Source organism: Hyaena hyaena, unplaced genomic scaffold (assembly GCF_003009895.1).
Source record: "Hyaena hyaena isolate Hyena2069 unplaced genomic scaffold, ASM300989v1 scaffold_131, whole genome shotgun sequence".
Taxonomy (NCBI): domain Eukaryota; kingdom Metazoa; phylum Chordata; class Mammalia; order Carnivora; family Hyaenidae; genus Hyaena; species Hyaena hyaena.
The window spans coordinates 650710-675602 of record NW_024080761.1 but is presented as its reverse complement, the minus strand read 5'-3'; the positions used below and the strand labels follow the sequence as shown (position 1 = coordinate 675602).

Here is a 24893-nt window from a genome sequence, read left to right as displayed (position 1 = left end):
AGGTATGTCACCTGCTCTTTACTCCAGGTGGGTGCTGACCCTGTGTGACCTGTGGGCTGCTCCTCCCACTGACCTGGCTCTTTCTGGGATGGACTTTGCACTGTCCTCCTCATCCATAACTCACAGTCAATCCATTGCTTCCTGTGGACATAGATGGCAGAGACAGTGATGAGCAGCAGCAGCTTGGGGCCCAGGCAGAGAGTCACCAGGAGTGGAGTGGACAGTTCTTGATCTGGAAATGAAGGGACAGGAGGCACCTTCAGAGGAGGCATCCAGGAGTCCACTCCCAGGGGCCTCTACTTACCTCATCTGAGGAGCCCTGGACCCATAAATGCCCTGAAGCTCATGAATCTCCCTGCAAGAGGCTCAAGGCAGAATTACAGTTGAAGTGCCTCATTTCCCTCACCCCTTCTCAGGCTATCAGGTGTCCTTCCTGAGGGAAGGGGTGGAGACATGAGCACTCAGTTACCTGTACATGAGCTTTACTGACTTGGTCCCCACACCCTATGGTGCAGGACTTTCATCCTCTTTCAGATGAGGGAACAGGCTCACAGTTTACAGAGGGTCAAAGATGAGTGGGATATCCCTCACTGCTGTCCCTTAGGGTGAATCTGAGACCTTGTCTCTGGACCAGAACAGTCCAACCTCTCAGATTTACATCAAGAAATTAAAATACGTTTTTGAAATATATGGGATAATCCTAGAGGTAGGAGCAGAGACCCACCATTTTTACCCCTGGTGTGTTGGAGGGTGGCAGGTCTCAGCTGGGTGGCCCTCTGGACTTTTTGTCAGTTGAAAGAACTGCATTGCCCATGTTTGCACTTGCTTCTAGAGGGCAGCCTGCAGCAGAGTACTGAAGAAGTGCGGATACAGAAGTTTCACCCTTCTGTTCCATTTAAAACACATCAAAAACAGCATCTAGTTTGCCTGTTTTCTGTCAAGTATGGCTTGATATACTTTCCAAGTATGACTTTTCTGTGCTGCATTGTGTTCAATGTCTCCCTTTGCCAGTCTTGCCTCCTTCCCTGTCTCACATGCATGGGAATTGGGCAGAACGCCACACTGAGCTTTCCCCCTTTACATATGACCTTACAGGCTGCTTCCCAAGGCAGTTGACCTGTGGAGTTTGTCAGGGAAGTGTCTGGAAACCCAGCTTTAATGTGCAGATTTGGTTCTGGGACCTGGATCTCTATCAGTTGGCTGGCCAAATGTCCCCGGCCTTGGTGGGCAGTAATGCAGGGTAGGACCTGGCTTGCCCTGCTATTGTCACTGCTAAACCTCAAAGTGGTGACCTGGGATGGAGTAGGTCGAGGAGGGGAGTACTCTGGTAATCTTGAAATAAACTGTAATTATAAAACTACAGGATTGGCAGCTGTTGCTGGGCATCAGTCCTTTGGAGAAAGACAACGCAAAGTGAAGCTGGATTGATCTCATATGAAAAGTTCTGTGTGAAAGAGAAAGGAATTCCAGGGAAAATTGTAGACTCTTATTCCTAGAGGTGGAAGGCAGAAAAAGCTAAGGACATAATTGGGTCCAACCCATAAGGGTATCAGTGCTACAGAGAAGATTGGATTCTCAGCTTCAGTGCATCTGTTTTGGTAGAATAGGGCTGTGATCGGAAATATAGAAGATAGGTACTGAGGTATGGGATAGAGACTTTGGAGACAAACATTCAAAGTCCTTGGGGTACTTGTGTCTGCTGAAAACAAGGCAGAAGCTTAGTTACTCATCTCTGAATACAGCTTCTGAACCCAAAGAAAAGCAATAAAAGGACGGTAAATACTGTGGAAACCTGGCTGTCAGTAGTCCTTGAAGAGCAATCTGAAACTGCAAAATCTATGGGAGACAAAGGAGAAAAATCACCGAATCCAAAAGCACAATCCTTTATGCCACTGCACACCCACCCTCACCAGCCACAGGAAAGGGCAGGCAAAGAGGACAAGGGCAGCTATACAAGATGCCTGAGGATTTTTTTTAGAAATTCCACTGCCAATATGAAATCCAGCTTAAATGAGAAAATGTTGGAAATGTGTCTTGCACATCAGGACATAGATCATAGAAAATAGTTTCAAAGTATACCTGACTTAAGATAGTTGGCCCACATCCCCCAGAGCCTGTGCATATGTGGTCCCTTACATGGCAAGACAGACTTCATGGTAAGTAGCTACAGTCTTGAGGGGGTCGTTATCTTGGACTATCTGAGTGGAGCCAACTTAATCACTAAGACCTTTACAAGTGAAGGAGGGAGGCAGGAGAGTGGGAGCAGGAGGCATAGTGACTGCAGCAGGAGGTAGTCTGGAACAGGACCCTAGGAGTGGAACAGCAAGGACACAGACTCTCCTTCAGTTCTCCCAAAGGGAATGCAGCCCTGCCAACTCATTGTAGACTTTCGGCCTCTAGAAATGGAAGGAAAAAATTGCGTTGTTTTAAGTCACCAAGCATGTGCTAATTATTACAGCAGCAGTAAGAACCTGATACAGGGAGGCAGGGAAATTTAAAAAGAAAGATGTGCACAAAGGAGGCAGGCATGATTTAAAATGCATAACTTTGGGGTAAAGGCAAAAAAGATGGAACAGCTGCTGTTTCAAAGTTGAGTAGTGAAGGGAAGAAAGAAAAATGGGGTAGGCAACCTAAGCATCCTGAAAGAAGAACCATAAAGTTCAGAGGTCTCAGAACCTCTCTCCCCCAACTATCCAAGCCAGCCAACCAACCCCTGTAACATATCTGGTTATGCTATAGTGAGAGAACAGAGGTCTATTAGACTATAAGTATTATAAAATACATCAATACCACAAACATGAACAGAAAGATGTGCATTCTTATGCCAACCCATTGGACCAATGATAGTAGTGACAGGAGCCCCGGGATGCCCAGGGGAGGCCCTGGCATCCTGGTGCAGCAGGGTCACATAGGCATCTTTCACTTGCCTCCAGCCCTCCAACCCAGACAACCCTAATACCCATTTCCAGTTGTAGCACACTAGAAAGCTTGCTAGTTCAGGCACATTGGAAGCACCAGAAGTAACATCCCTAGTAACAGCCCCAGTGCAAGGCCAAAAACTAAAAGCCTAACCCAAGCCAATCCAGAGGAAGTGATGTTGACTTGTCTCTTCCTGCTCTCCCGGTTTAGTACAAGACTGACCCCTGGAAATCATATGAAGTCCAGGAATAGGAAGACTCTGAAAGGTGGAATAGGAAGGAAGGCAGGCTGAATGCCTTCAGTCTGGAAGAATACAGCACCAGATATCCTGGCTCCATGCTACTGAATCCCTGGACTCAGAAGGAGACCCAGGTGAAGAATTCAAACAAAGAAAGACTAGTATTGACAATCCTAGCTCCCATTTCAAAAATGAGGAAGAGCAAAATAAACCCAAATCAATAAGAAGAGGGGAAAAAGTGGAGAAAAATTAATGAAATTGAAAATAAAAAATAGAGAAAATCACTAAAATAAAAGTGAGTTTATTGGAAAGATCGATAAAACTGAAAAACTGCTAGTAATTCTGACAATGAAAAAGAAGGAAATGAAATATTTCCAATATCAGGAAAGAAATAGGATATTACTACAGACCCTACAGATATCAAAAGGATACCAAGGTACTATTATGCGAACTCTATGGGTAGAAATTTGACAACTCAGAGAAAATGGAGCAGCTTACTCAAAAGCACAACTTGCCACAGACATCCAACATGAATTGAAGAATTTGAGTAGTCCTAGCTATTCAGATTCTCTTTATATATATAAAAAAACAATTCTGGAGTTCCTTGTGGCTTCACAAGAAAGTTCCTCCAAGCATTTAGAGATGGAATAAAACCAAGTTTGGTGCACAAAATAAAGTCTTAGAAGACATTTTGGAAAATCTGAATATAGATTCCATTTTAGCTGGTAGTAGGTAGTTATTGTTACTTTTACAAAGTGTATAATGGTATTGGTTTTGTAGAAAAGTCAAAGTCACTAATCACATGACCACACAATTATGAACTGCATTTGCAACTGGATGTGCATCCATGAATAAATCATTAGTGGACTGAATTATGCAACTTATGCATACCTCTAGTTTTAAGAGGAATTGTTTGTTCTCCACTTCCTATCTCTACTCTCCTAGTCAGCAGGGCCATGGACACTTGGTGACCCAGTTTTGACCCAGCAATGAGGACAATGTCCTAGGGTATGTGAGAAGAAAATGGGCCTTTGAAAGGTCTTCTGGACCAAAGACTCCTGGAAACATGGCTCAAACTCCTCCTGACATTACATGAGAGAGAAATAAGATATAATTTGGTCATAGAAAGGGGACCTATAGGTCCTTGGGACAATGCTCAGCTGCTATAACTAACACATGTTTGTTCTACAGGCTGGTGGTCCCTGTCTGCAAGGATAAGGTTTTCCTTGGCTAGTTTAGCCCATCAGCTGGATTAAGGGCAGGACATCTTCACCATCTGTCCCCCATTGCTCCCTGAGTCCCTTCTGTAAAACTACAAGCTCCCAGGGTGGTTGAAGCAGGAAGAAGATCAGAAATGACCAGGAATTGGCATCAAATAAATGTGCAGTGAGTAATCGCTTTGATAATTAATCAAAGCAGGGGACAAAGGTGGCTTGTGTTGTGAGCACTCATGGACACCTGGGAGCCTGGTCCAAACTCAAAACTCTGTCCTCAGGGTTCCCTTCCAGAATTTGAGAGGTGCTGGGGTGAGGATAGAAAAATGTAAGAGGGATAGATGTCAGGCCCAGGTGAGAAAGAACAGAGGAGGGGGTGGCTGGATTGGCACGGTGACATAAGTCCTGTCTGGTGAAGGCGCAGAAGAGAGTACCTAGCAGCAGGACCATCTCCCCTCAGCTGCTCTTTCTTTCTCTAAGGTATGTTTATGTCGAAATCTCTAAAAAGCTATGTGTCAAATCTTAACAATGGTCACTCTTGGATCATGGGTTTCGGGGAGGGAAGCTCATATCAAAATTCTACTTTATATCTATAGATTTCCAGATTATTCTGTAATAGGCATGAATTACTGCTTTTAACATGAGAAAAGAAAAGATAAAATTTGAAATGCCTGGTCAGTGGGCATGTTGGCCTCACCCTGGGTTGCAAGTGTTTCCTGGTCCCTCTGGTGGGCAGAGGCCACAAGGGTGTGGGTTTTGGTGACCGCGGGCTGCCCGTCATGCTGCACCTGGCAGGTGAAAACCACATCTTCCGTGTGGGTGGATACATTCACCAGGAGCCAGCTCGTCCATTTAAAGGTCCCATCCTTGTTCTCTATGAGGTTTGATGCCAACGTGGCCGTTTCTGTTCGTGACACGCTTCCGTTCTCCAACCAGGTCAGCTGGAGGCGCTGGGGGTAGAACTTCTTCACTTGGCAAGTGACCTTCACCTGGTCCCCTGTCCGGGGTTGCTGGGCAATCTCCACGGTGGGTGAAACTGAAACAGCACAGAGAAGAAGCTCTGACCTCATGAAACAGACACATCACAGGGTGGGGCTAGAGAACTTAGCTCCCCCCACGCAGCAAGGGAATTACCCAGAACAGTGGGTGCTCAAACACTGAGGGTAGTGTTTGCCTGGGAAAGAAATCGCTAAGCACACTGCTAGGTACTCAGTAGGTGCTCAAGGACTGGTGGCTCCCATTAGGGTAATAATGAGTGAAATCAAGATCCAGAGCCCCTGGCATGCAGTTGGAATAGAGTAACTAGCAAAATACATGAAATCACCAAGCATATAGTGGTTAGATTACAGGAGGTGCTCCCAATAGCATGGCTATGGGAAGGTAATGAAACTACCCAGCACAGTACTTGGCACGTGGTAGGGGTTCACCTGGAATCTGCCATATAAAACAGTAGGAGGTGACTCTGGGTGCCCGGTGATGGGGAGGGTCTGTCAGGAGTCAGGTTCCGGGGGGTGGAAGGCTGGGAGCACAGAGTGGGGGAGGGGCAGGCTGGGAGACTTGGGGGCCTGGCGTGGGCTTGGGCTGGGGGTGACGGGCATCTACCTCGCAGGGTGTCGGACAGGTTGGCCGTCCCACGAAGAGGAGGGCCCCCCTGCAGCGTCTCGTGGTCCACCTCGCAGATGAGCTGGGAGCGGACGTCCCCCGGGGCCAGCACCAGCGTGGCGCTGCTGGAGACGCTGTAGGAAGCGCTGTCTCCCTCTGGGTCCACGGTGGTCCGGGAGGCTGGCAGCTCGTTCCCGTTTTTGAACCATTTCAGGGTGACGTTTCTGGGGGAGAAGCCGTGGGACTCGCAGGTGAAGTTCACTGGCTGCTGGGGCGCGACCCTGGCCGTGGGGCCCGACACCACGGGGGGAGAGGGTTTGGCTACGAGAGGAGCATTTATGAAGGGTAAGCACGACCGTGGTCATCGTCCCCAACGACAGGTGTGTGACACTGTGCAGAATGTCACACGGATTCTTTTTCAGCCCTTCTGATAGTGCTGGGAGGGCGGGGTCAGAGATTGACTCGGAGTCGGGGGCAGGGCCCACGTGCAATTCCAGCCCAAGTTCAAGGTCCCCATTGTCGTCCATTTCAGGGGACTTTCCACCCCTGAGGACACAGGAGGGACATTTCTGGTGGGTGTCACTCTTGGTCTCCACCGTTCTGAGCTGCCTCTCTGGACACGTTAGTGACTTCAGAGAGCGTGTGCAGCAGTCAGTGCAGGGGTGGGGGCAGGGGGGGAGCGGGACCCCCATGAGAGCTGGAACCAGGTGTCCAGCCGGCTGGAGGCGGGGACATGGCCCTGCCCAGCGCCCCCTGTGAGATGGGACAGCAGGCCTTTCTCCTTCCCCGGGTGGCAGTGGGGGGCACATGAGGCAATGCAGGCAGTTTTGCTTTGAATTTACCACTGAAAATGCTTCTCCAGAACCACACAAACTCAGATCTATCTTCATCCCAAACTTAATTTACACCTGGAGCTCTCCCTTCAAGTAGTTGTGAATTTACTCTACTTTTCACTCTTTCTACAAATACTCCATAGGGTCTAACCTGCAATCCCTGAATCTGAGAGGGAAGGAATGAGGGGCTGTTTTTCTGAATCTGTGTTCTATTGTTGGGTCAGTGTTGGGTTGAAAACCAAGATCCCTGAGTGCTGAGAAATCAAAGGTGGTTAGTTCTTAATTGTGAAATAATTTCCAGGCAGAGACACCAGCCTACAGAGTAAGCAGAAACTCTCTGGGTCTTGGAAGCACACACATCAGTGACTGGAAAGGGTGGGCATTTCACCCACAGAAGGTCCTGTACGGTGTCTCCAAATTGTAACTTATTACCCAACACTTTCTAGAACAGTCTGCAGAGGGCACATTTATAGATACATGTATTTGTGAATACTTAACTTCCTTTCTAAAACTCAGCAAACATTCTGAAGACACAGGTAGGAGGTGTCACATGAGTAAGTCAAGTCATGATAATGCCAGCAGCCCTGATACCCCTAGACGGACAAGGTGCTGTGATTGGCTGTGTTGAGAGTGTCTAGGTCCCTGATGCTAGGCTGACCCTCTTACCCTCATCTCCTTCATCCCCATGCCTGCCTTGTGATGGGGTACATGGTGTGTCCTCAACATTCATGGGACACTGACCACGTGCCAGGCACTGCTGTAAGCACCTTTCAACGCATTCGCTCACTCAGTCCCTGCAGCGGCTCTGTGGGTTTGTGTGGTCACAGACAGATGAGGACGCTGAGCTCAGTGGCGGGAATGACTCATCAGTAGTCACAGGGCCAGGAAGGCAGACCTGGTTGGGAGCTCAGGCACTGGTACTAGCTGTAGTGACCAGGCAAGGGACATACCACTGGGACCTTCTGTAATACCTGCATAATCAGGATCAAGCCACCTTTCCTCCCTATGCCTGGGAGTATGAGGAGACTCAGTTGCTACTGTGAGAGTCAGTCCCTAAATCACAGGAACATTTTCCGACCAGACACACAGTAAGTGACCAACATCTGGCATCTCTTCTACCAGGGGCGGCAGAGTAACCGGGGCTTCTGTGTCCCTTCTCCCTGTGATATCCTGGCTGTTTATAAGGAAACTCATCTCCCCCTCCCTGTGCTGGGTGCATTTGTCCTCACTGGAAGGGCTGGGAACATAAACTTCACGAGAGAGGAAGCCTTACCTGTTTTGTTCTCTATTACTCCCACAGCACCCAGAGCAGAGCCTGCACACAGCAGGTGCTCAGTAAGTGCTGAGTAAAGAGAACACTGGCCACCTAGAGCAGAGGTCTCTCCAGAGGCTGGGATGTGGTCAGTCTTTGCAACTGGGCAAGTCACTCAGCCTTTTAGTCCCTCATCTCTGGAACCAGAGGGCTGGTTAGGATTGGAAAAGGGAAGACCTTGGAGCCTGAGGACTGCCGGTTCTAGATTTTCCCACCGTTTACCAGCCGTGAGGTCTTCATCAAATAGCACAACCTCTCCAGGCCTCAACTTCTCTTCTGTGGAAGAGGCTGATTCAGGGACACCCACTACAGCACCTGATCCTTATCTGTTACTCAAACAATGGAGGGCATTCTTATTGACTTGTTACAGCCAGAGGACAAAGAAGACCACACTCACCATTCACGGTGACCTGGGTGCCTGGTCCAGACTTAAACTCCACATCATGAGCCCCTTTCTTGAACTTCACACAGTAGTAAGTTCCCGTGTCTGCTGGGGTGATGTTATTGATACGGATGGAAAAGTCCATTTTTTGCCTTTTCACATCTGAAATATTTGTTACTTGGGGGGAGTGGCGGTATCCATTGGAACTGAAGATTAACTCCCGGCTTGGCCCCGTCCCCCTGAACCACTCCACCTTCCCAATGGGGAGCAGGGAGGTCACGGTGCAGCGCAGAGTGGCCGTCCCTCCGGCTGCCACAGACACCGACCTCTCAGGCTGGATCACCTGCAGCTCCGCCTCATCTGCCACACCTGGAGGGAACACAAAGCAGGTGTTTCTCATCCTCGTGTGATCTCGTCTGTCTTCTCAAGTGTTTATCCACAATAACTTTCATCGCCTGAGTGCACACCGTGAGTGGGCCTTAAGCTTGCACCATGGATGCACGTGGCGTGTAACCCTCATGATGACCCTGGAACACAGGACCCTATTACAGCTGAGGACACTAATCCACAGAGAGATTGACTGATGTGGTGCACGGCAGGACGGAGTGCCTCAGCCCTCTCTGAAAGTGTTGTGCTTCCCCAAATGACTCTGCTGGTCCACTGTCTGGCCCCTTGGGATGTTATACTTTCTAAATCCTTACATTCAGTGAGACCATGAGACTTCTTTACACCATTGTGTGTGAGTTAAAGTGATGGATATATATTCTGGGCTGTGCATTTAACTTCCAGAACCCTCTATGGATCAACTTCCTTCCTCCACAAGCACATACACATGCTGGGGTCTGTTCCATTAGCCTGGATAACTGAGCTTTCAACACACAGTAAACATGTACTTAAATGAGAAGCAAAGCATTCTTTCAAAAATCTGTGGGTTTTTTCTTATACCATAATCATATTATTTTATTTATTTTTTTAATTTTTTTAAATGTTTTATTTATTTCTAGGAGAGAGAGAGAGAGAGAGACAGCATGAGCAGGGTAGGGTCAGAGAGAGAGGGAGTCACAGACTCTGAAACAGGCTCCAGGCTCTGAGCTGGCAGTCAGCACAGAGCCCGACGCGGGGCTCGAACCCAAGAACCGCGAGATCATGACCTAAGTGAAAGTCGGACGCTTAACCATCTAAGCCACCCAGGCGCCCCCATATTATTTTTTTTAATATAATTTATTGTCCAGTTGGCTTACATACAACACCCAGTGCTCATCCCAACAAGTACCCTCCTCAATACCCATCATTCATTTTCCCCTCTCCCCCACCCATCCCTATCCATCCTGTTTGTTCTCTGTGTTAAAAGTCTCTTGTGGCTGGGGCGCCTGGGTGGCTTAGTCGGTTAAGCGTCCGACTTTCGCTTAGGTCATGATCTCGCGGTTCGTGGGTTCGAGCCCCGCGTCCGGCTCTGTGCTGACTGCCAGCTCAGAGCCTGGAGCCTGTTTCAGTCTGTGACTCCCTCTCTCTCTGACCCTCCCCTGCTCACGCTGTCTCTCTCTCTCTCCTAAAAATAAATAAAACATTAAAAAAAAATTAAAAAAAAAAAAGTCTCTGTGGCTTCCCTGCCTCCCTCTCTGTTTGTAACTATTTTTCCCCTTCCCTTCCCCCATGGTCTTCTGTTAAGTTTCTCAAGATCCACATATGAGTGAAAGCATATGGGATCTGTCCTTCTCTGGCTGACTTATTTACTCAACATAATACCTTCCAGTTCCATCCACATTGCTGTAAATGGCTTCTCTCTTTTATGTCGTTGGTAGGAATATAAAATGGTGCAGCCACTGTGGAAACAGTGGATTTTTTCATTAAATTTTAAATATAGAATTTACAATGTGATCCAAATATTCCAATCTTGGGTAAATACCCACCAAACTACAGGTATGTTATCAGATATTTGTATGTCCGTGCTCATAACAGCATTCATGACAACTGAAAGGTAGGAGAAAAAACTAATTTCTTTTTTTGTTGTTTGTTTACTTATTTTGAGAGAGACAGAGAAAGCATGAGTGGAGGAGGGGCAGAGGGAGAGAGGGAGACAGAGAATCCTAAACCAGAGAATCCTAATCTGCACTGTCAGCAAGGAGCCTGTTGAATGCACAAAACCATGATCATGGCCTGAGCCAAAACCAAGAGTCAGATGCTTAACCTACTGAGCCACTCAGGCACCCCAGAAAAATAACTCATTTCTATCCATAGATGAGTGGATTCACAAAATATTGATAGATATATACAATGGAATTATATTCTGCCTTAATAAGCAGTGATAGTCTGATATGTACTATGATATGGATGAACTTAAAAAATATCATTCTAAGTGATATATGCCACATATAAAAGGACACATATATGATTCCATTTACATGAAGTAACTAGAAGAGACATATTCACAGATACAAAAAAGTAAAACAGAGGTTACCACTGGCTGTGGGGGCAGAAGGAATGGATAATTCTTGTTTAATGGGTGCAGAGTGTCAGCTGAGGATGTTGGAAAAAATCCTGAAATGTACAGTGGTATTGGCTTTACAACTTTATGAATATACTTAATGCCATTGAATTGTACCTTTAAAAATGGTTGAAATGGTAGATTTTATGTTATGTATATTTTAGCACAGTAAGAATTATGTACTCAAACAAGGTGATCACCCCATGTAGAGCCTTCCAATTAGACTAAATGGTTTGAGGAAAAAGAAAGTGTATTGTTCCAGGGGCTGGTAGATTTGATAAACTTGTCCTTGAAGGTGGAGATAGAACCATGAGAGCAACTAACCAAGGAAAATACTAGGCTGCAAATTTGTTCGTGTTCTGAAAAGAGTTGTGGGAGTTTGCCTATGTCTAGACATTGAGTTATGCATTGAAGTGACACAGTCACTTTAGGGGCATTCATTGGTGCAAGACTTTGCAGGTGGACTTTTCACTGCTTCAGTGACTAGCCAGTCTCTGAAGACATAGAAAAAAAACCCCAAAATAATTCCTTCTTATTGAAGTGTCCTAAAAAACAGGCAGGGATACAAATCAGAGGAGCAGGCTGCTGTGACACCACACATACATTCCGTGTTCTTTCTTATTTCTTAGCTACTACTCAGGGAGAAAATCTGTGGTTCACTCTTGCAGAGTGTGAGCTGGTAAAACCATGCACTTAGCGCTATCTGCAACAAACTTGTCTCCTAAGGAGGGCACATGCCATTACAGGTGTGTCTTTTGTGTGCCAAGAACATCAGGTGGTTTGATTTGTAAGTCTGGAGAAGAAAGTTGGTACAACAACATGCAGAAGAACAAAACTAGATCATTTTCTCTCACCATACACAAAAATAAACTCAAAATGGATAAAGGACCTGAAAGTGAGACAGGAAACCATCAAAACCCTAGAGGAGAAAGCAGGAAACAACCTCCTTGACTTCCACCGCAGCAACTTCTTACTTGACACATCCCCAAAAGCAAGGGAATCAAGAGCAAAAATAAACTACTGGGACCTCATCAAGATTAAAAGCTTCTGCACGGCAAAGGAAACAATACATAAAACTAACAGACAACCGACAGAATGGGAAACAATAGTTGCAAATGACATATCAGATAAAGGGCTAGTATCCAAAATCTATAAGGAACTCATCAAACTTCACACCCAAAAAACAAATAATCCAGTGAAGAAATGGGGAGACAACATGAACAGACACTTCTCCAAAGAGGATATCCAGATGGCCAACAGACACATGAAATGATGCTCAGCATTCTTCCTCATCAGGGAAATACAAATCAAAACCACACTGAGATACCACCTCACGTCGGTTGGAGTGGCTATAATGAACAAATCAGGAGACTCTAGATGCTGGTGAGCATGTGGAGAAATGGGCACCCTCCCACAGTGTTGGTGGGAATGTAAACTGGTGCAACCTCTCTGGAAAACAGTATGGAAGTTCCTCAAAAAATTAACAATAGAACTCCCTATGACCCAGCAATAGCACTGCTAGGAATTTACCCAAGGGATAAAGAAATGCTGATGCATAGGAGCACATGTACCCCAATGTTCACAGCAGCACTCTCCACAATAGCCAAAACATGGAAAGAACCTACGTGTCCATCAACTGATGAATGGATCAAGATGTGGTATACTTGTGTATTCCATACAATGGAATACTACATGGCAATGAGAAAGAATGAAATCTGGCCATTTGTACAACATGGATGGAACTTGAGGATGTTATGCTGAGCGAAATAAGTCAGGCAGAGAAGGACAGATATCATATGTTTGCACGTATAGGAGGATTAGGAGGAAGCTAACAGAGGACCATGAGGGAGAAGAAGGGAAAAAATAGCTGGGGAGAGGGAGGGAGGCAAACCATGAGAGACTCTTGAATGCCAAGAACAAACTGAGGGCTAGTGGGGTTGGTGGAGAGGGGAAGGAGGGTATGGGCTTGGGGAAGGGCACTTGTTGGGATGAGCACTGGGTGTTATATGTAAACCAACCTGACAAACTGATAAACTATTTAAAAAAAGAGAAATGGGAAGAAATAGGAATGCATCTTGGGGAAAGAAATGAAAGAAACAGGGGAGGGAGGAGGTGAGATGGATTAAAAGGGTCAGGAGGAGCCAGGGAAAGGTGTAAACTCTGCCATCTCTGTATCTATAATTCTCATATTTCCATCTCTGGCTCAGGCCTTGCCCTTGGACTCTGGATTTGTGTGTCCAACCAGCCACTCACCACTTTACTTCGATAGAGGTTAACCTCTCACAGTTAGCGTGTCCGAAACAGAACTCCTCAGTTTCCAATACATCTTTATATATCTCAGCTGAGGCACCTCTATTCTCCCAGACACTCAAGCCCAAGCTTTTGGGAACCTTTCTTTCCTACCCCAAATCCTATGCATCAGAAGATCCTGTTGGTTCCCCTTCTGCATGCACCCGCAATCTGACCTCGTTCCCTTTCGTCTCCTGGCTACTGTTCCAATGCAAACTGCCTGTCCCTGTTCATATGAATGCAATGAGCTCTTTTTTTTTTTTTTTTAAATAGTGGTAAGTGTTTTTTTTAATGTTTTATTTATTTTTGAGAGAGAGAGACAGCATGATCAGGGGAGAGTCAGAGAGAGGGAGTCACAAAATTTGAAGGCAGGCTCCAGGTTCTGAGCCAGGTGTCAGCACAGAGCCTGATGCGGGGCTCGAACCCACGAACCGCGAGATCATTACCTGAGCCGAAGTCGTACACTCAGCCGACTGAGCCACCCAGGCGCCCCTGCAATGAGCTCTTGAATGCTCTAGTTGCTTATATTTATGCCCTGTGGTAGTCTAATTTCAATCAAATGTTAGAATAAATTAAAACTCATGTCTGATCATGTCATTTCCGTCTTCAAAACCTTATAATGGCAAACTTTTCACTCAGAGTAAAAGCCCAAATTCTCGAACAGAGCATGGGGATCAGGGCATGTGCACATGCTGTCTCCATGCTGTTCAGGAAGGCTTTTCTTCCAGAAAATCACATGGCTCACACCTCACCTTCTTCTAATCTTTACTAAAATCTCCCTTCTCAGTGATGCCCACCTAGGCTGCCTCTTTAAATACATCCCATTCTAAAGAGTCTCCCATTCTCTTAGCCAGCTGTACTATCATGTTTTTTTTTCTTAACACTCGTCACTTTCTAATATACTATGTTATTTACTTATTTGGTATGTCTGTTGTTTCCTGTCCTTTCCTCCACTATGATATAACTTCCTTGAGGGCAGCTACTTTTCTCTTTTAATAACCAGTATGCCCTAAGTTCATAAAGCACTTTCTGACATCTAGTAGTTATCTAGTAAATATTTGTGTAATCTGCAAAATGCCCAGTGTGACCCCTTTCTGAGATATGAAGTCTATTTTCACTGGAGAATTTCTCAAGAAATTATGAGAAGCTGAGTTTCCAATCAAGATGACTTGGGAGAAACAATCATTTGCATATACACAGTAAGAAGAAGAGCCTGAGAGAAGCAAACCACAAATGCTCTTCTCCACTCCCCCCCCCCCCCCCCCCCCCCCCCCCCCCCCCCCCCCCCCCCCCCCCCCCCCCCCCCCGCTCCACAGTCTTCCTTACACCACTGGCAGAATGGCAAAAATCTCATGGGATGAAAGTGGAGCCATAGGGTTTGAGAAGAGCAATGGTTAGACCTGTGAGATCTAGAATCAGACTGTCTGAGTTCAAATCATAGCCCTACCCAATCCCTATCAAAATAACACCAGCATTCTTCACAGAGCTAGAACAAACAATCCTAAAATTTGTATGGTACCTGAAATGACTCTGAATAGCCAAAGCAATCCTGAAAAAGAAAACCAAAGCTGGAGGCATCATAATTCCAGTCTTCAAGTTGTATTATAAAGCTGTAATCATCAAGACAGTATGGTACTGGCACAAAAACAGACATCCAGATCAATAGAGAACCCAGAAATGGACCCACAAATGTATGGCCAACTCATCTTTGACAAAGCAGGAAAGACTATCCAATGGAATAAAGACAGTCTCTTCAGCAAATGGTGCTGGGAAAACTGGGCAACGACATGCAGAAAAATGAACCACTGGAACACTGTCTTACACCATACGCAAAAATTAACTCAAAATGGAATAAAGACCTAAATGTAAGACAGAAAGCCATCAAAATCCTAGAGGAGAAAACAGTAAAAAAACCTCTTTGACCTCAGCCACAGCAACTTCTTACTCAATACATCTCTGGAGGCAAGGGAAGCAAAAACAAAAATGAACTATGGGACCTCATCAAAATAAAAACCTTCTGCACAGTGAAGGAAACAATCTGCAAAACTGAAAGACAGCCAACAGAATGGGAGAAGATATTTGCAAATGACATATCAGATTGAGGGTTATATCCAAAATCTATAAAGAACTTATCAAACTCAACACCCAAAAACAAATAATCCAGTGAAGAAATGGGCAAAAGACATGAACAGAGACTTCTCCATAGAAGACATCCAGAGGGCCAACAGACCATGTTGAAATGACGCTCAACATTACTCTACACCAGGGAAATACAAATCAAAATGACAATGAGATACCACTTCATTCCAGTCAGAATGGCAAACATTAATAATTCAGAAGACAACACTTGTTGGCAAGGATGTAGAGAAAGAGGACCTCTTTTGCACTATGGGTGGGAATACAAACTGGTGCAGCCACTCTGGAAAACAGTGTGGAGGTTCCTCAAAAAATTAAAACTGGAACTACCGTATGACCCAGCAATTGTGCTGCTAGGTATTTATCCAAGGGATACAGGTGTACTGTTTCAAAGGGACACATTCACCCCGATGTTTATAGCAGCGCTATCAACAATAGCCAAAGTATGGAAAGAGCCCAAATGTCCATTAATGGATGAATGGATAAAGAAGACGTGATATTATATATACATACATACAATGGAGTATTACTTGGCAATCAAAAAGAACGAAATCTTGCCATTTGCAACTACATGAATGAAACTAGAGGGTATTACCATGTTTTAGCTATTGTTGGAAAGAGCCTAAGTGTCCATCAATGGACGAATGGGTCAAGAAGATGTGGTTTATCTATACCATGGACTACTACATGGCAATGAGAAACAATGAAATCTGGCCATGTGTAGCAACATGGATGGACCTTGAGGGTGTTATGCTTAGCGAAATAAGTCAGGCAGAGAAGGACAGCTACCATATGTTTGCACATATAGGAGGATTAGGAGGAACTTAACGGAGGACCATGGGGGAGAAGAAGAGGGGAAATGGTGGGGGAAAGGGAGAGAGGCAAGCCATGAGAGACTCTTGAATGCTGAGAACAAACTGAGGACTGATGGATGTGTGGGGGAGGGGGGAGATGGGCATGGAGGAGGGCACTTGTGGGGATGAGCACTGGGTGTTATATGGAAACCAACTTGACAATAAACTATTTGTAAAAAAAAAAAAAAAAAGAAACTAGAGGGTATTATACTAAGTGAAACTAGTCAGTCAGAGAAAGATAAATATCATATGACTTCACTCATACGAGGAATTTGAAATACAAAACATGAATATAAGGAAAGGGAAGCCAAAATAATATAAAAACAGGGAGGGGGACAAAACATAAGAGACTTAAATATAGAGAACAAACAGAGGGTTGCTGGAGGGATTGTGGGAGGAGCTATGGGTTAAACTGGTAAGAGGAATAAAAGAATCTACTCTTGAAATCATTGTTACACTATATGCTATGTAACTTGGGTGTAAATTTAAAAATTAAAAAAGAAAAAAATGTAGCCCTACAATTCACTACTGAGTGACCTTGGACTTTTCTGTGCTTCCTTTTTCTTATCAGTAACTAGGGGGACGAAAATGTTTACCTTGGATGCAAAGTTCACAGGACATTACAAACATATACATTTCCAAGTGTGTGTGGAGCATGGTGAGTGCTCAGGAAGTTGAAAAGTTATTACTCATGAGATTTCTTGAGGCATGGAGGCATCAGTCAACACTAGATGATTAGGGTTAAGATGTGGATATGGATACAATTACAGATGCAGTTCATACAGGCAGGATTCTCCACATCTTGTATTCCCCTACTTTCCTCCCTACCCCAATCCAGCATGGAGGAGGACCTCCAAGGTAGTAATGCACAAAGTTCTATTCATTCTACCCAGAGAGAAGTTTGCTTATCTTAAGGGCTTGGTGGAGGGTATGCAGTAAATTTAGAGAAGTAGAAAATGAGGGTGAGTAGCTAAGAGACCAGGAACCAAGCATCTGTTCAATGTGCATTTCACGTAGAGTGAGTGGATGTCATGTGAAGAAATCAATAAGAAAGCGTTTTCAAATAACCCACACCCACGTGTGTACCCTTTCTCACACCCACTCATACGTGTACATACACACATACACAAGTGTATTCTTAAGTATATATAAAGTGTGGCCTAGCATGCTAGTGTACAGATCATTTTGAGGATTACATGAAATTGTAATACATGTTAAAAGCTCAGGAAAAGATTTGGCACATAGGAAACATCCAACACGTCAGTAACAAAAGTCTGGGAGTACACATGGCAGAACCGGAACTCTGGAGACCTCAGAGTGTGATGAGTGATGCCTCTTCTGTTCCCCTCTCTGTATTTTCTGAGGTTTCTGCAGTTAGCCTCCACTGAGAGGCCAAGCAGCATAACACGGTTAAGAGAAGGAACCGTGGAGCTGGGTGGCCTGGACATGAACCCCAGCAGCTGTACTGACTTAGGTAGGTGACATTGGGCCAGTTCCACTCTCTGCCTGAGTTTCTCCATCTGCAATTGGGAGCACAGTCCTAGCTATCAGGCAGGGGTGTTGTGAAGAGTAGATCACTTAATACGTACAAAATTGTCCTTGTGGCAGATTGAAGCATCCCTTGTCTGGATACCGCTGGTAACCAGCTGCAGTTGATGGATCCATAGAGGAAATGCTCACATCCCTGATTTCACGCTCTCAGATGACACCCAATCCTTGACCTTCTGTGGCAGCCCTGGATAGTATATCTGTGCTTACCTGGAGGCCCTTAATGTCCAGAGACATGGATGAGCTTGAGGGAGCAGGGAAAGAGGGTTGTACCCCAAGGCAATGCTTACCTATGACTCCCAACAGCAGAGCCAGCAGCAGGTAAGGAGGCAGGTGGGGCCTAGAGGCAGGGGCCGACATCATGGAGGTCTGGGGACCCTCTCTGTGCAAATGTGTGTGCTGGGGAGAATGAGCCTCTGTTCTGTAGAGAGGAAAGCCCGCCCCCTCCGTGATTAAGAGGAAGTACCTAGGAGGGGTGATATGGCTGTGAGGTAGCAATTTGCTTCTAGATTGTGAAACTGAGGTCATGCAGATAAGACCTCACTTGGTGAGGGGTCCTCTTCTTCTCTTTTTCAGAGAGAGTGAAGAGGCGCAGGAGAGATAATGCTTCCTTTCTGCATGTGGCCCCTGCCCCCTCCAGTAGGCCCTACCTCCAAGTTGAGGCCCCAAATTAGGTGTAGAGATTACAGAAGTCAAATGGATCAATGTTTTCTTTTATAGATTGTGCTTTTCACATCTTACCTTAAAATGCCTCTTCTAATCCAAGATCATTAACCTTTAGTTTTATTTTTGTCCTACAGTTTCTTCTAGAAGTTTGATAGTCTTAGGCTTTAAATTTATGTCTATGATCCATCTGATCATATTAATTTGTTCTTAGTATTTTTGTGCATATTGTACAGTAATATTTGCATAAGTTAATATATTTTTAGAAAATATCAAATTTTGTGTAGTAGACATGGAAATGGTCTAGATTCTTCTTCTCCTTCTCATTTTTTCCTCGTCCTCCTTGGAGTCCTTGTCCTCCTCCTCCTCCTCTTCCTCCTCTTTCTCCTTCTTCTTCTTTTTCTTCTTCTTTCTTCTTCCTCTTCTCTTAACATATGAATATCTAATTGTTTCAACACTATTTGTTGAAAAGACTCTCCTTTCCACATTGAATTGCTTTGGCACTTTTGACAAAAATCACTTGGCCAAATATGTATTATTTATGGGTCTAATTCTTTTTATTCATGCCAGAGAAAATTTAATTTTTTTTTTAAATATTTTTATTTATTTTTAGGAGATAGAGAGAGAGACAGCGTGAGCAAGGGAGGGTCAGAGAGAGAGGGAGACACAGACTCTGAAACAGGCTCCAGTCTCTGCGCTGGCAGTCAGCACAGAGCCCGACGCGGGGCTCGAACCCACGAACCGCGAGATCACGACCTAAGCGAAAGTCGGACGCCCAACCGACTAAGCCACCCAGGCGCCCCGAAAATTTAATTTTTTAATATTTAAAAAAATTATTATTAAAGTGACATACAGTGCTATATTAGTTTTAGGTGCACAACATAGTAATTAATTTGATGATTTTATGCATTATGCAATGCTCACCATGGTAAATGTAGTCACCATCTGTCACGATACAATGTTGTTCGAATACTGTTGACTCTATTTCCCTGTGCTCTACGTTCATCCCTGTAACTTATAGGGCAGGGTAGTTTTTTTTCTTTTTTTTCGAAGTTTTATTTAAATTTTAGTTAGGTTAACATAAAGTGAAAGTTTCAGGAATATAGTTTAGTGATTCATCAGTTACATTCAACCCCTAGTGCTCATCATAACAAGTACTTTCCTTAATACCGAAAACTCATCTAGTCCACCCCCAACCCACTTTCCTTCATCAACCCTGAGTTTGTCTCTATCACTAACAGTTTCACACGGGTTCATTCCCTCTCTTTTTCTTTGTTCTCTCCTCCCATATATGTTCATCAGTTTGGTTTTTTAAATTTCACATATGAATAAAATCATGTGATATTTGTCTTTCTCTGACTGACTTCTTTTTCCTGGCATAATATACCTAGCTCCATCCATGCCATTGTAAACGACAAGATTTCATTTTTTCTGATGACTGAGTAATATTCCCTTGTGTATGTAAGTGTGTGTGTTGCCACATCTTTTAAATATGCCACATCTTTTTTGCTTATATTTGTAATTTATTATATCAAGTATTTTGAAATTGATTTTGAAGGATTTAACACAAATACAGGCTCCTTACCAGCTTATCAATCCCAGAAATAATAGAGGTTGAAGGAATAGAGGAGAAATTCTCTTCATATATTTTGTAGTTATTACAAATATTCTGGAATAGTTTATTACTGAAAAACAGTTACTGCACTCCTTCTATACCTAGACTGTATGCTGGATTAACAGAATCACAGAGATAAATCAAAGAATAGTTTTATTCTCCAAAGGAATCACAACCAGATGACAAACTTCCAAGATATACCACTATATTTTTCTGTTGGCTCTCTGACAGTTGCAAGCAATCACATCATCCTTGGAGAAGTGGTACTTACACATCTGACAGAGCTAGACAAATAGATTCATTCACATGTTTGGCTGGCTCAAATCACAGAGAGTTATCATTGTGCTGACAGCAAACTCTTTGCTCTGTATTTATTCCCTAAGTAATGGGATTAAAACCTCATGTACACTGACAACACAGTAGATCATAATTAAGAATCATGTTCAAATGTATAATCCTATATATGGTGCCCTCAGGAATAAATGATCGCTGAAATTTATGTAGCTGCTAGAAACAAAACTCTAAGAACCATGTAAGTCTATGTATGTCATAGTAACTAGTTCCACATCTGACTCCTGGTAGGTTTGACTAGTATTTATTTCACTTTATTTAAAACTGTTCTGTAAAAAAAATTTAAGTATTTCATAAGCACCTTAAAACCACAGAAGTACAAGAAAAATGTTATCATCATTGAATTTAGAGCTTTTCATATGTTGTCCATAGACCTGTACTATATAGGAATATACATGGTAACCTGAGTATGAATGCATTTATTCTTATTTAAAGCAAACCAAAAAGAAAATCAGTTTATGAGTTGGAGGCCTCTAACCAACCTTAGGTAACCAAGAGTTACCTAACCTCACAGTGAAGAACCATGTTGAATAACATTTATACCCAACATGTACTGGTTCTATTTGTGGTGAGCTAGGAAATTAACAGCTAAACTAAATAGTAAATTTTAACGTTTTTTGGTTTTAATTTAAATTCAAGTTAGTTAACACATAGTGCAGTATTGGGTTCAGGAGTAGAATTCAGTGATTCATCACTTATATACAACACCCAGTGCTCATCCCAACAAGTGCCCTCCTTAATGCCCATCACCCATTTAGCCCACCCCCCACCCATCTCCCCTCCAGCAACCCACAGTTTGTTCTCTATATTTAAGAATCTCTTATGGTTTTGAGAGACTCTTGAATGCTGACAAAAACTGAGGACTGATGGATGTGGGGGGGAGGGGGGGATGGGCATGGAGGAGGGCACTTTGGGGATGAGCACTGAGTGTTATGTGGAAACTAATTTGACAATAAACTATTTGTAAAAAAAAAAAAAAAAAGAATCTCTTATGGTTTGCCTCTATGTTTTTACCTTACTGTATTTTTCCTTCCCTTCCCCTATGTTCTTCTGCTATGTTTTTTAAATTCCACATGAGGGAAATCATATTTTTGTCTTTCTCTGACTCACTTATTTTGCTTAGCATAATACACTCTAGTTCCATTCACACTGTTGTAAATGGCAAGATTTCATTCTATTGGCTGCCAAGTAATTTTCCATCATATATATACCACATCTTCTTTATCCATACATCAGTTGATGGACATTTGGGTTCTTTCCATAATTTGGTTATTGTTGGTAGCACTGCTATAGACAATTGAGTGCATGTGCCCCTTCAAATCAGCATTTTTGTATCCTTTGGATAAATAACTAGTAGTGCAATAGCTAGGTCGTAGGGTAGTTCTATTTTTAACTTTTTGAGAAACTTCCATACTGTTTTCCAGAGTGACTGCCCCAGTTTGCATTCCCACCAACAATGCAAAAGTGATCTCCTTTCTCTGCATCCTCACCAACATCTGTTGTTTCCTGACTGGTTAACTTTAGTCATTTGGACAGGTGTAAGGTGGTGTCTCATTGTAGTTTGATTTGTATTTCCCTGATGATGAGTGATTTTGAACATCTATTCATGTGTCTCTTAGTCATCTGGATGTCTTCTTTAGAAAAATGCCTATTGTTGTCTTCTGCCCACTTCTTTACTGGATTATTTGTTTTTTGGGGTGTTGTATTTGATAAGTTCTTTATAGATTTTGGATAATAACCCTTTATCCGATATGTCACTTGCAACTAGCAGTTGCCTTTTAGTTTGGTTGATGTTTTCTTTGCTGTGCAGAAACATTTTATCTTGACAAGGTCCCAATAGTTCATTTTTGCTTTTGTTTTCCTTGCCCCTGGAGACATGTCAAGTAAGAAGTTGGTGTGGCCAAGGGCAAAGAGATTGCTGCCTGTTTTCTCCTATAGGATTTGATGGTTTTCTGTCTTACATTTAGGTCTCTCATCCATTTTGAGTTAATTTTTGTGTGTGGTGTAAGAGGGTGATCCAGTTTCATTCTTCTGCATGTTGCTGTCCAGTTCTCCCAGCACCATTTGCTGAAGAGACTGCCCTTTTTCCACTGGATATTCTTTTCTGCTTTGTCAAAAATTAGTTGGCTATATAGTTTTGGCTATATATTTGTTGGCTATATATTTGTGGGTCCATTTCTGGGTTCTTTTTTTTTTAATGTTTTTTATTTTTATTTCTAGGAGAGAGAGAGACATACAAATATCTGATAACATACCTGTAGTTTGGTGGGTATTTACCCAAGATTGGAATATTTGGATCACATTGTAAATTCTATATTTAAAATTTAATGAAAAAATCCACTGTTTCCACAGTGGCTGCACCATTTTATATTCCTACCAACGACATAAAAGAGAGAAGCCATTTACAGCAATGTGGATGGAACTGGAAGGTATTATGTTGAGTGAAATAAGTCAGCCAGAGAAGGACAGATCCCATATGCTTTCACTCATATGTGGATCTTGAGAAACTTAACAGAAGACCATGGGGGAAGGGAAGGGGAAAAATAGTTACAAACAGAGAGGGAGGCAGGGAAGCCACAAGAGACTTTTTTTTTTATTTTTTTTTTAATGTTTTATTTATTTTTAGGAGAGAGAGAGAGACAGCGTGAGCAGGGGAGGGTCAGAGAGAGAGGGAGCCGCAGACTGAAACAGGCTCCAGGCTCTGAGCTGGCAGTCAGCACAGAGCCCGACGTGGGGCTTGAACCCACGAACCGCGAGATCATGACCTAAGCGAAAGTCGGACGCTTCACTAAGCCACCCAGGCGCCCCATGGGTTCTTTATTCTGTTCCATCTATGTGTCTGTTTTGTGACAGTACCATACTGTCTTGATGATTACAGCATTGGAATAGCTTGAAGTCTGGAATTGTGTTGCCTCCAGCTTTGGTTTTCTTTTTCAACATTACTTTGGCTATTCAGATCTTTTCTGGTTCCATACAAATTTTAGAATGGTTTGTTCTAGCTCTAAGAAGAATGCTGGTATTATTTGAGAGGGACTGTATTGAATGTGTAGATTACTTTGGGGAGTATAGACATTTTAACAATATTTGTTTTTCCAATCTATGAGAATAAAATGTTTTCCCATTTCTTTCTGTCTTCTTCAATTTCTTTCATAAGTGTTCTGTAGTTTTCAGCATATAGAGCCTTTACCTCTTTGGTTAGCTTTTTTCCCCTAAGTATCTTATGATTTTTGATGCAATTGTAAATGGGATCAATTTCTTGATTTCTCTTTCTGCTGCTCATTGCTGGTGTATAGAAAGGCAACTGATTTCTGTATGTTGAGTTTATATCCTGTGACTGCTGGATTCTAGCAAGTTTTTGGTAGTGTGTTTTTGGTTTTCCATGTAGAGTATCATGTCATCTGCGAAGAGTGAAAGTTTGACTTCTTCCTTGCCGATTTGTATGCTTTTTATTTCCTTGTGTTGTCTGGTTGCTGAGGCTAAGACTTCCAGTACTATGTTGAATAACCATGGCAAGAGTGGACATCCCTGTCATGTTCTTGACCTTAGGGGGAAAGCTCTCAGGTTTTCCCAGGTGGGGATGATGTTAGCTGTAGGTCTTTCATATATGGCTGTAATGATGTTGAGGTATGTTTCTTCTATCTCTACTTTCCTGAGGGTTTGCTTTCTATTTTTTATCAGGAAAGGATGCTGTATTTTGTCAAATGCATTTTCTTCATTTACTGAAAGAAGTATGTGGTTCTTATCCTTTCTTTTATTAATGTGGTGTATCATGTTGATTGATTTGTAGATATTAAACCAGCCCTGCAGTTCAGAAGTAATTCCCACTTGATCAGGGTGAATAATTCTTTGATGTATTGTTGTATTTGCTTTGCTGGTATATGTTGAGAATTTTTGCATGCATGTTCATCATGGAAATGGGATGTAATTCTCCTTTTTAGTGGGGTCTTTGTCTGGTTTTGGAATCAAGGTAATGCTGACCTCATAGAATGAGTGGAAGCTCTCCTTCCATTTCTTTTTTTTTTCAGAACAGTTTGAAAAGAATAGATATTAACTCTTTTTTATTTTATTTTATTTTTTACAAATAGTTTATTGTCAAGTTGTTTTCCAAATAACACCCAGTGCTATTAACTCTTTTTTTTTTTTTACAAATAGTTTATTGTCAAATTAGTTTCCACATAACACTCAGTGCTCATCCCCACAAGTGTCCTCCTCCATGCCCATCCCTCCCTCCCCCCCACGTCCATCAGTCCTCAGTTTTTGTCAGCATTCAAGAGTCTCTCATGGTTTGCCTCTCTCCCTTTCCCCCACTATTTCCGCCCTTCTTCTCCCCCTTGTTCCTCCGTCAAGTTCCTCCTAATCCTCCTATACGTGCAAACATATGATATTTGTCCTTCTCTGCCTGACTTATTTCACTCAGCATAACACCCTCAAGGTCCATCCATGTTGCTACAC

At 43.3% G+C, this 24893-nt stretch overlaps 1 protein-coding gene across 3 annotated transcripts in view; it reads right to left on the bottom strand.

Annotated features, from left to right (window-relative positions):
- LOC120235457 (signal-regulatory protein beta-1-like) overlaps positions 1 to 24893 on the bottom strand; it is a 49792-nt gene that overhangs the window by 1574 nt on the left and 23325 nt on the right. The window contains exons 1-5 of one of the 3 annotated variants that reach the window (XM_039237795.1): positions 18103 to 18211; positions 8516 to 8869; positions 5974 to 6294; positions 5069 to 5407; positions 12 to 232 (exon numbers count right to left, since the gene is read on the bottom strand). In XM_039237795.1, coding sequence (XP_039093726.1) covers positions 12 to 232; positions 5069 to 5407; positions 5974 to 6294; positions 8516 to 8869; positions 18103 to 18175 — 1308 coding nt within the window. In that variant the 5' untranslated portion in view covers positions 18176 to 18211. Of the gene's footprint in view, positions 1 to 11; positions 233 to 5068; positions 5408 to 5973; positions 6295 to 8515; positions 8870 to 18102; positions 18212 to 24893 lie in introns of those variants that run through there. The other 2 variants (XM_039237794.1, XM_039237796.1) reach the window with 2 other exon arrangements.